Raw genomic sequence first — 12,454 nt, 5'->3', positions numbered from 1 at the left:
AAAAAAAAGATTTTAGCTCAAAATAAGCCCACTGCAATAATAATTCCCCCCCCCCCCCCAAAGGTGTGCATAGGCTTTAGGTTTTAGATGTATGCATCTTTCTTTCACTTTGAGCCGCCATCTATGTATAGTCCTTATCTCTGAACTCCTGTCAGCTCATAAACACTTATTTAAGCTATATTCTTATTAGTGTTAGATTAATTGAGCTATAATGAGTGTTTATGAGCTGTCAGGAATCAGAGCTAAGGCTTCACATGAGCTGTCAGCTGAGTTCCCTAAGGGAACACAGTGTAAATACACAGCTTGCTATTGGAGAATTGCAACACTGTACAAAAGCCAGATGAAAAAATGATTTTTAGCTCAAAATATCTACAAGGCAATAATAAAATAACCCCCCCCCCCCAAAAGGTGTCCATGGCCTTTAATTTTAGATTAGAATATAGAATTTTTTCAATTATTAGGTGCCGTTGTATAGTATATATTTTTATACGTATTTTAAGCACTGCTCATATAATGTAGCAGGGCTTTCTGTTGCACCATGCAGTCATTGTATCTGCATAGGAAACGTATGGATGGAGTCGGAGCAGTCATTGTATCTGCATAGGAAACGTATGGATGGAGTCGGAGATTACAGTGCTCCTCCATTAGTAGTGCTGTTTGACCTACAGGGTTCTAGTCAACCTGACTATACGGTGGGAGGTGACTAGTATTCTGTCTGATTATTTTCTGCTTATGCATTTCTGTGTCTTCCTTGTCCATAACCTGACTCCTACGTGTTTTTCTCCATCATGGTCAGATGGGGATGAGTTTCAATCAGACAGTCAACGGGAACTGGAGATGATCATATTTGGACAGACTCGGTTGCTGGAGGAGGTGAGAGTACTGAAAACCAGACTGAACATGACTCTAGAGGAACAGATCAGGCAGCGAGACATCTTAAGTCGCTCTAAAATCAATGAGACCACCACTGTGAGCCAGGAACATGTGAGTATAAGGGAGATTGCAAGGTACTTAATATTCCTCTACTATTCCTGTAATCCTTTTTAGATCTGGTTCCTACTGTAATATCATAAAATGAGTAGAGCGCATGTCCAGTATAGAACAGAACACCACCAGGCTGTCTGCAAAGAAAAACTCTTTGCAACTGTTTCTGGCTTATGAGCTGCCCCCTCCTATTCACTTACTCATTCATTTATTACTTAGATGCTGTGGTCTTAAACCGCTTATGATTTCAAGGATTATGAGCTTAGAGAAAGGGTTTTCTGTTTTTGTTTCCTGTTTTTTTCAGCAGGATAAAATGTTTTTCTGTGTAACCACTTTCTTGTATGTGCTGCTTGTATTAAAATCACACAAATAATCCAAAGGAATCTGGAAAAATGATTTCTAAGTAATTACAGCCACAGCGCATACATATTGTGCTTACTGGAATACAGTTCCAAATATGAAGAAAATATCAATATATCTGGATTGACATCTATAATGTTTTTTTGTTAATGATTATTCTGTATTTTACCTACTCTATGTAGGTAGTTTATAGATATTCTGCTATTTGCCTGACTGTAAAAATGCACATAGATCAAAAAATAGGTATTCCATGAATGTCCCTGCAGCAACTTTGAGAAGGTAGGTCCTGGGGAGAAGAGGACACTGGTAGCTTTCCTCTATAACTAGAAGTCATCTCAGCTCTGATCTTGTCTGTAATATTACACTGGGGAGTTTCTTCAATAATCAAAGTTTTTATATGAACATAGGTTGGTTGAGGTGCTTTACAGTCGTGGCCAAAAGTTTTGAGAATTACATAAATATTGGAAATTGGAAAAGTTGCTGCTTAAGTTTTTATAATAGCAATTTGCATATACTCCAGAATGTTATGAAGAGTGATCAGATGAATTGCATAGTCCTTCTTTGCCATGAAAATTAACTTAATCCCAAAAAAAACTTTCCACTGCATTTCATTGCTGTCATTAAAGGACCTGCTGAGATCATTTCAGTAATCGTCTTGTTAACTCAGGTGAGAATGTTGACGAGCACAAAGCTGGAGATCATTATGTCAGGCTGATTGGGTTAAAATGGCAGACTTGACATGTTAAAAGGAGGGTGATGCTTGAAATCATTGTTCTTCCATTGTTAACCATGGTGACCTGCAAAGAAACGCGTGCAGCCATCATTGCGTTGCATAAAAATGGCTTCACAGGCAAGGATATTGTGACTACTAAGATTGCACCTCAATCAACAATTTATAGGATCATCAAGAACTTCAAGGAAAGAGGTTCAATTCTTGTTAAGAAGGCTTCAGGGCGTCCAAGAAAGTCCAGCAAGCGCCAGGATCGTCTCCTAAAGAGGATTCAGCTGCGGGATCGGAGTGCCACCAGTGCAGAGCTTGCTCAGGAATGGCAGCAGGCAGGTGTGAGCGCATCTGCACGCACATTGAGGAGAAGACTTTTGGAAGATGGCCTGGTGTCAAGAAGGGCAGCAAAGAAGCCACTTCTCTCCAAAAAAAACATCAGGGACAGATTGATCTTCTGCAGAAAGTATGGTGAATGGACTGCTGAGGACTGGGGCAAAGTCATATTCTCAGATGAAGCCTCTTTCCGATTGTTTGGGGCATCTGGAAAAAGGCTTGTTCAGAGAAGAAAAGGTGAGCGCTACCATCAGTCCTGTGTCATGCCAACAGTAAAGCATCCTGAGACCATTCATGTGTGGGGTTGCTTCTCATCCAAGGGAGTGGGCTCACTCACAATTTTGCCCAAAAACACAGCCATGAATAAAGAATGGTACCAAAACACCCTCCAACAGCAACTTCTTCCAACAATCCAACACCAGTTTGGTGAAGAACAATGCATTTTCCAGCACGATGGAGCACCGTGCCATAAGGCAAAAGTGATAACTAAGTGGCTCGGGGACCAAAACTTTGCCATTTTGGGTCCATGGCCTGGAAACTCCCCAGATCTTAATCCCATTGAGAACTTGTGGTCAATCCTCAAGAGGCGGGTGGACAACAAAAACCTACTAATTCTGACAAACTCCAAGAAGTGATTATGAAAGAATGGGTTGCTATTAGTCAGGAATTGGCCCAGAAGTTGATTGAGAGCATGCCCAGTCGAATTGCAGAGGTCCTGAAAAAGAAGGGCCAACACTGCAAATACTGACTCTTTGCATAAATGTCATGTAATTGTCGATAAAAGCCTTTGAAACGTATGAAGTGCGTGTAATTATATTTCACTACATCACAGAAACAACCGAAACAAAGATCTAAAAGCAGTTTAGCAGCAGACTTTGTGAAAACTAATATTTGTGTCATTCTCAAAACTTTTGGCCACGACTGTACGTTGAATATATGTATGCAGTGCAATAAGTCTACTTTGTTATATGCCACTTGTGCAGGGGGTGGGAGACTAGGCCCCACCCTTGATCAGGGGCCCACTGGTCGTTTCACCTGTACCTCTGTGGGCGAGTCCGAGTCTGCATACAGTATATATACATGTTTATTACGCCATTGAACTGGCTTCATTTTTAAAAGTTTAAGGGCTCATGCACACAAACATATTTTCTTTCTGTGTCCGTTCCGTTCTTTTTGCAGACTGTATGCGGAACTATTCATTTCAATGGATCCACACAAAAAAAACTAAGTTACTCCGTGTGCATTCCGTTTCCGTATGTCTGTTCCACAAAAAACGGTCAAGGATAGGACTGTACTATTTGGGGCCAGCTGTTCGGTTCTGCAAAATACGGAATGCACACCGACGCCATCCATATTTTTTGCGGATCCGTTTTTTGTGGACAGCAAAATACATACAGTGATGTGCATGAGCCCTAACACATATATCCTATATACCCGTAAACCGAATTCACCCTTGGAAACTAAGGACTAGTGTGCAGGCATGTGTGTAACTACTAGACTAAGGCACGCATAGCTTGTAATAATATCACTTAGTTGTGTCATCATGATCATCCATCCATCATTAACCTCCTGACGAAGCCGTTGAGGTGAAACGCGCGTCGAGGTCTCGCGCCCAGGGCCGGTCATTCATCTTGCCACCATGTCTTCAGGTACGTCCTGTACTTAGCGCGGTCCCATGCTACGTGCGGGGTACCCCTGTATGTATCCACGCTGGGTCCCTTGCACTTAGGCGCACGTTAGTTATGGTTTAATTCCAGCCTAGTGATTTTGTATTTATCATATTACTGTTTTTGGCTGATTGTGATATCTACATCATACCGCGTATGTTAGCTACGACTCTGGGGTTACTATATTTGGTCTGTGGTACTTGTGTACCATACCCTTATTGGGGAGACCATACATGTGATATTCATCTGGTTTCCCAGAGTCTTAGCTTTTGCTTTATTGGTCGTACCTATTTTGTGCTTTACATTGCGCAAGAACTGTGCCTTATCTTGCGCAGTCCTACGGTGGTTCCTTTGAATTTACTTACCCTGTGCTTCTCCGTGTACTGTATTACATCCTGTTGCTCTCCATTATTTATATTTTATAATAAATGATACCTTTTGATATAAACATTCCACTTGTTTGGCTTTTAGTTTATCATGACCATCCAGTCTTTATACTGGAGCTGGTCCAGCTGTTCATCAACTGCAGAAGCTGTCGATGATCAGATGTTTTCACCTGGCTAAAGGGGACCTGCCATCTCCTGACTTGTCTGTTTTAGTAACCACTTGCATCCCCCATGAAATAACAATTCGGGGGGTGTATCCCTTCATAGTCTGACACTGTCCAATCATATAGGGACATATCCCTTTGACAAGGGGTATGGTAAAACCCAGTTGTCAACTTCCAGGAAGAATTATAGGGGGATGGCACAACACAGAGCTTTGAGAAAGTATACTTCTGAATTGTTTTTTGTTTTTTTTTCATGAAGAATGCAAGTATTACTAAAGCATACATGTCAAGATTGGTGATCAGTTCACCTTACGCTTTCGCTGGTCATGTAAACCGCCTCAGCCGGGGAAACTAAGTTTTACAGACTTGCCATTCAAATGAATGTTTGTCCATGTGAAGAATGTACAGCTATGGTTTGCAAGTGCAAATTCCTCTGTTTCCAGCAGCTCTGTACTCAGGTTCATAGAAGGGGTTCTGATGTCCAATATCCATCCAAAAATATTTAATACTAAAGGTCCCAGCATTAATACTGCTCATTGTAATGGCCGGGCTGTATCCGCACTCAGACCTCATGCACACAGTATGTAATACTGTATTCCTCCCCTATTTCATACATGTGAATCCAACAGAACACAACTCTTGAAGTTTACTTAAACGTTCAGTACATTTTTTAACATTCTTTAACATGTCAAAATAATACATTTTTGGCCCAGAGTTTCCTCCACTGAAGTGCTATGGAGATGTATGAGCAGAGCGGGCACAGGCAGGACCATCGATGTGTGCTCCTGCCAGCATGGTGCCCACTACAATGCATACAGTAGAAGTCCTAATCCGTACAGCACGTATATGGCTACGGGTCCGTATGACCTTCCTGCAGTGAAGAGCGCAACCCTCTGGTAGCCCTGCACACATTTATTTTTAAATCAGATCGTTTTTATTAAACATTTACAAATAGTATACAAAAGGTATACAGAAAGCCTACAAAAAAAGGGACTACAGCATTCCGTACTGTATCGATGAAAGAAATAAGCATTACACGCAGCTATGTCCCTGAGGTCCCCCCCACCAAGCAAAGAGACAGTTACTAAACACCACATTTATGCCCTGCACAGATTTAAAGCGGCTATTTAATGATTTGTCCAGATATGAAACTATTTTAAAAAAAATACATGATCTCCTTTACCTTTATCGCTCATTCTTCCTGTAATACTGCTTTTAACATTGCCCTACACAGTATGCCTCTGAATTTTAGTACATGGCGGTAAATAGACAGTTGTAATGTCAAAATGATTTTTATATATAGGACCTCTGTCTGTGTAATGTACTCGTATTGTCTTATATCACATATCCAGTAATGCCAGATTCTTTCATGCGCTCCACAGGTCCACAGTACTCTTGAAACCGTCATGAATGGAATGCCAGATCTTCTCTCCATGATAAAGGATCTCAAGTGAGTAATGTCCTACTGATAGTCTGACACATGCAGGTTAGACCATGTTTGGGACCTGTGGCTTCTATAAGGGTTCTGGTTGCGGTGGATTTAGGTTATCCTATACAGGTATGACCCACCACATTACATTTGTGAATCGCGAGTGAATGTAGCTTTTAAGCCTTTTGAATAGAGGATGTGCATTATAACTACTGATCATGATCATCTACTGAAATACTGATCATGATCCTGTGGGCTCTTCTGTATGCCGGGTACCGCTATGTTCCTCTGCTGCATACATTGATATTTAGTGTAGTTATTCACAATGCAGAATTATCATACAGTCCTGTCTAGCAGTGCAGTATCCTATAGAGAATAGCACAATAAGTGTAGATGTAGAAGCACAATTAATATATGGAAATGTAATCTTCATTAAGCCCTAAGAAAAACATTCTTATTCTCTTAATAATGTTTTGGTGGGAAAATCTGTGTAATGTGTTGTGACATGGCAGTGTTTGGGTCACTGCTCTTTCCCCTAGCATTGTCTTGGCATACATTAGATTGCCCTTTCCAAGTATCTGGGCATTATTTGACCCGGAGGGCTCAGAGGCTCCTAGATGTGTGCATTCAGATCTATGACTTGTTTTGTAGATCTGATTCTTACTAATTAATGTTCGCATCAGGGATTGGGAAGAGTCACAAATAATCTGATTCATTACTTATAGTGCTGACCTTATGGGAAATGATAGTTATATAAGCTTACTGTAGACCTACCAATAATAACTCCCGGTGTAATACCTGCAAATAGCTTTAACTCACTCAAAATATGGTCTTAAAGGGATCATGCTTTTATTGATGTAAAAAATAAAAATGAAACAACATACACTACGTGACAGTCTCTTTCTAACAAAGCTAGAAACAACCTTGTATCTCACATGGATCCAGATATCTTGTCCTTCATTACTCCAATTGCTCTGCTAGATTTTCTTCAGGTCGGCAGCTCAGGTGGTTGTGGTGGCAGGGATGTGTCCTTTGTGCTGCAGCTCTCCCTATCACAGCTCTGGGGGGGGGGGGGGGGGTGCATTTTCAGCTGCACCTCTCTCCCTGTCACAGCTCAGGGTTGTGCACTTTCTGCAGCAGCTCTCTCCCTGTCACAGCTCAGGGTTGTGCACTTTCTGCAGCAGCTCTCTCCCTGTCACAGCTCAGGGTTGTGCACTTTCTGCAGCAGCTCTCTCCCTGTCACAGCTCAGGGTTGTGCACTTTCTGCAGCAGCTCTCTCCCTGTCACAGCTCAGGGTTGTGCACTTTCTGCAGCAGCTCTCTCCCTGTCACAGCTCAGGGTTGTGCACTTTCTGCAGCAGCTCTCTCCCTGTCACAGCTCAGGGTTGTGCACTTTCTGCAGCAGCTCTCTCCCTGTCACAGCTCAGGGTTGTGCACTTTCTGCAGCAGCTCTCTCCCTGTCACAGCTCAGGGTTGTGCACTTTCTGCAGCAGCTCTCTCCCTGTCACAGCTCAGGGTTGTGCACTTTCTGCAGCAGCTCTCTCCCTGTCACAGCTCAGGGTTGTGCACTTTCTGCAGCAGCTCTCTCCCTGTCACAGCTCAGGGTTGTGCACTTTCTGCAGCAGCTCTCTCCCTGTCACAGCTCAGGGTTGTGCACTTTCTGCAGCAGCTCTCTCCCTGTCACAGCTCAGGGTTGTGCACTTTCTGCAGCAGCTCTCTCCCTGTCACAGCTTTGGGTGTGATCTCTCCCTATCACAGCTCAAGAGAAATGCATTTTTTGCAGCAGCTCTCTCCTAACCTCTTACAGTAGATCTGGCTGGCGACAGTTGCAGGATGGAACTGAGCATGTGTGACCACTCCTTCACAGATTACCACACAGATTAAACACAGGGGGCTCCACTATAAAATAGGTAAAGAGAATAGAAATGAGCTTAAAATAGTAACTGTTTTTTTGCTCAATTATATTAAAATAACATTTAATGTTGCCACAACCCCTTTAAGAATAAGTCATACCACCTTCTCCTAAAGACTAATTTTTATTTTATTTTTTTAAGCCAGCGACCCTTACAATCTTAGATTTTATAATTTCTTGCCTACACGGAGAGTATAACTGCTGGTCTCCAATGCACATGACGGCCAATTATATACATTTAATGGATTCTTGTGTAGAAAATACTTCATTTGCCATTGGTTAAAATTAAAGTCTTTATCATGCACTCCACTAGACAAATGAAGGGTCCTAATAGGCCACTGGCCTTCAGTGTTTTACCATTATTATAATAAAGAGCTTTTCAGAAACATTGATATTGATGCCTATCCTCAATATCAGATCGTTGGGGGTCTCGCTCCCAGCACCCCAATCATTAAAGGGGCCTCTGCATTGTTTACCAGGCACAGCTTCATCAATATCAAACTGTAGGCAGGGGTGCACCACCAATGAGGCCTACTAAGGCGATCACCTCAGGCAGCCCCAGGTAGGGGCAAAAGAGGGGCAGCCGAAGGGCCATGAGCTGAAGGGATGGGGTTAGGTTAAGAAATTGGCCTTTGGGAGGGAGGGGCGCCATTTCAGTTTTCGCCTCAGGCAGCAGAAAGGCTAGGTGCACCCCTGACTGTAGGATACAATCAGGGCACACTATCCTTTCCAGTTTCTATATTATTTCAATGCTATATAAATACCACATATAAAAATACCATCTATGTTGTGTTCACAGGAAAGACCTAAAAAAAATGGCCAAAGACCTGTCTTCCTCTAAGGGGTCAGAAAGCACTACCAATAGCAGTGCCAAAGAAGTGAAGGATGATTTCAGCAAGATAAGGAAAAGTCTGCAGAGCCTTGTGAAACCTCCGGTAAGACTTTCCCACGTCTGGGTATGTACAAGCCATTTGTGAGGAACAAGTGTTACAATACAAGTCATACTAACATAGCAATATATCGCTCAGTGTAAGGTAGGGGGGATGTAGTCCATCACTTATAAAATTCTTCTGCCCTCCATTTCCCAAATCGCTCCTTTTCCCACTATTACACCCACTAATGTACTCCTCAAAAGAGACCCTTGTAAATAACAGCACTGAGTACTATAGAATAGTTTCTGCCCATCATGCTCACATTGGGTAACTTTCCTTCTCTGCCCTAGTAGCCTATCATTTTAATTTTGCTGTCAACCAAAAACGACCATGTAGCCTAAAGTTACAATTTTCTTGCAAAGCTCAATATTGTAGCTCTTGAATATAATGTTGAGAGCTAATCATATTAAAGTGGTTATCCCTTGTTTAATGTACAGTAGAACATGAAAACCAGACATCATATAGTACATGACAAACTCTTTCTAACAAAGCTAGAACCAGCCCTGTACCTCACATGGATCCAGAACGCTCCCCATTCATTTCTCCAATTGTTTCTGCTAGATTTATACACGTCCTTTCTGCTGCAGTTCAGGGGGGTGTCTTTTCTGCTGCATCTCTCTCCCAGTTCAGGAGGCAGTTTAAGAATGGAACTGAGCATGTGTGGCCACCTCAGGAAGGTGGACAGAGAAATATGAAAATACCAAACAGGTGGCGCTATACAGATACATTTTATTGAATAAATCAGTGGCTGTACTACATTTTTTAATTACATGCAATTACAAAAGTATTCAGATCCAGGTGCTGGTTTGAAAACTGCAGAATATTTTTCGTGGGACAACCCCTTTAAGGGATGGTCAATATATTACTTTTATAATTAGAGGGAACCTGTCAGCAAGATCCTGATGCCCTAACTGCATTTAGTGACTGTGGAATTGTTTTACTGGAAATTATGGAGAATACATAACTTTAAAACTAAGTAGTATTTTTCTCCACCAGCATTCCTCACCTAGCTCAGTATGATTGACCGGTCTGTCGCTAGCCACAGCTCTTTAGAGCAAGGCATAGTTTGAGGTTTGGTTACCTGTCACTAAATTACATTGCCCACCTTTCAGCAAGATCAAGCAGGACAGAATGATCTTGTTGACAGTTTCCCTTAAGGGGGGTTACTTAGTATCCATTTTTTCCAATTATAATAGAAATCTACAACAGACGATTTGTATGGTGTTCAGATTCTGTGTAGGCCAACGGCTTTCTTTCTCCTAGGCCAGCTCACATGCATCATCTTGTCCTTCGAGCAATGCTTACTCTTCCTGTTTGTCCAGTGGCGTTTTCCTGACCTTTCTCTTGCTTCAGAGTTTGTGCACAGTGGCTTTCATGTTCTTCAGGTGAGTTTTTTTTTATACCTGTAAATACTTTAGTCTTTAGATATTTTACTCCTCTAGTTTCCAGTTATTTCAATATTAATATGGGTACAAAGGATTCTTTTACATGGCTCAATGCATAGGCAATGATCAGGAATGAACTGTTCATTCCCGATCATTGCCTGGTCCCCCTATGTGTGTGGACTAATGATACTGTGATTGCTCATTATCCCGGACCTTCCTTTAAAGGGGTTTTGTGATTAGATACAGCACAATAAAACTGTCTCACCTGAGGCATGTGCACTTGACAGTTGAACCTCATGGTCTTGGTCCCATCTTCCTAGGTGCCCACATTCTTGAGAAAATGTATGTTTTATAATATGCAAATGAGCCCCTAGGGGCTGCGCTCATTGCCCTTCATGTCATGCGCCCGCTTCTGACTGACAGGGCCAGGCAGTGAAAACATGCGCTTGCGGGAGCTCATTCAGCACCTCCATCCCTGTACAGTGCATGTGCTGAACAGGGCCAGGCTTAAGCATGTCTTCACTGCCTGACCCTGTCCATCAGTGGTCGGGGCATGAAAGGCAGAAAGGCAGTGCAACGGCACCACCCTCTTTGCTCCAACATAGGAAGATGGGACCAAGGCCATAATGTTCAACTGTCAAGTGCACACATCTCAGGTGAGATGGTTTTGTTGCAACATATCTGATGACAGAACCCCTTTAATATCTTTTTCTTTTTTTTAAATTACTGAGAATAAATTACACCATGAGTTTCGAGACGACAAAAAAGAATGATCTCAGCATACAAATGTGTGGTTTTCAATATCTAATCTCAGCCAAACAAATGTTCAGTGTCCGACTATCTGCTTCAAATAGGTATGGCATGTTGGATCCAGAAAACTGTCTCACAGACAATCTAGGACAAAATCTAGGCTCTGTGTACATTGTGTTCAAGCCTATTATCGGACGTATACAGAACAGTCCCTTTTATACTTCAATATACAAGTGGTGAGGATGGTGCCATGAGAGATGTAGTCCTGGTTCACTGGATCTAAATGTAAATGGAGAAGAGAAACTGCAGCATATACCTACAGTACATGTCCACAGAAGATTATTTCTGAAACTTGGTGTGATGTGGATTCTTTTCCATCCAGATGCAATACTGTGGACTCCCACTGTATCCCATTGTAAAAAACAAAAACTGTTTGGTATACTACTTATTTGCTGTGGCCCTCTATATGGGAAAGCACCGTCTTCTGTGCTTTGCTATACAGTTTAAAACACATACCATCCAGACAGGAGAGGAAGGGACAATCATTTGGATTGTCTGAATAAGTCCTATGGAAACATTTCCCAAGCTTTCCCCAAGCTAGACTAAGCAAACAAACGTAAGGGTCATTTATTATCCAGAAATACACCTATATTAGGCGTTTTTTAGGCTAAAATTGCGTTGCAAAGGTTATTTCCGCCACAATCTGCGACTTTCCCCGCTCACGCTAGTTCTAAAATAGTAGACGTGGCGTGAGCGGGGAAGGGGACTGGCCAGCAGGCCCCTCTCATTCATCATTTTCTACGCCTGTTTTATCTAGAGGATAGGTCATCAGTATTAACATTTCAGAAAACTTTTTAAAATAACAAAACATTTACAGATGCCACCTGCTCTGGGGTACTACACTGGTCTACAGAATCCACCTACTTGTATGAAACAAACAGGCTACATGACTCCATACTAGAATTCCAGATAACATGATGTAGACCTTTTACAAGTCATACTAATAGTAATAATATAATTTGTTGGTTCTTTGTTCTGAGAAGACACGTTTATGAGCCTGTTGAACTTTTGGAGATGTCAAAAGGTCTCAGAGTTACTGCTAGATCAAATTGCATTTGTCAAAGAAAAATAATTTGGCAAAAGGTAAAGACATTTTTTCATATTTTTTTTTTTCATTAGAACGAGCATGTGTAAAAGAATACTTTTGAGTTTCTCAGAATACCTTGGCTATGGGTTCACTATAGTAAACATTCCTTGCAGAATATTGGAGGAGATTTTCTTTACACCCGATGGCTCAGTGGTTAGCACAATTTGTATGTTCTCCTAATGCCCTACAGAAATGACATATGACAACTCGTATGCATTTTTCTGTCATTTTGTATTAGACCCCCATTATAACAGTATTACCTGCTCAGACCCTGGCTTGTCA

At 41.8% G+C, this 12,454-nt stretch overlaps 1 protein-coding gene across 1 annotated transcript in view; it reads left to right on the top strand.

Moving 5' to 3' along the window:
- The window catches only part of LMAN1L (lectin, mannose binding 1 like), an 82,135-nt gene that overhangs the window by 53,511 nt on the left and 16,170 nt on the right, over positions 1-12,454 (top strand). The window contains exons 9-12 of the mRNA XM_040414644.1: positions 797-984; positions 6,001-6,068; positions 8,758-8,893; positions 10,154-10,275. Of these exons, the coding sequence (XP_040270578.1) occupies positions 797-984; positions 6,001-6,068; positions 8,758-8,893; positions 10,154-10,275 (514 nt within the window). The remainder of the gene's footprint in view (positions 1-796; positions 985-6,000; positions 6,069-8,757; positions 8,894-10,153; positions 10,276-12,454) is intronic.

This window comes from Bufo bufo, chromosome 1 (assembly GCF_905171765.1).
Source record: "Bufo bufo chromosome 1, aBufBuf1.1, whole genome shotgun sequence".
Lineage (NCBI taxonomy): Eukaryota > Metazoa > Chordata > Amphibia > Anura > Bufonidae > Bufo > Bufo bufo.
The sequence above is the reverse complement of the archived record's forward strand: the minus strand, read 5'-3'. Positions and strand labels throughout refer to the sequence as shown.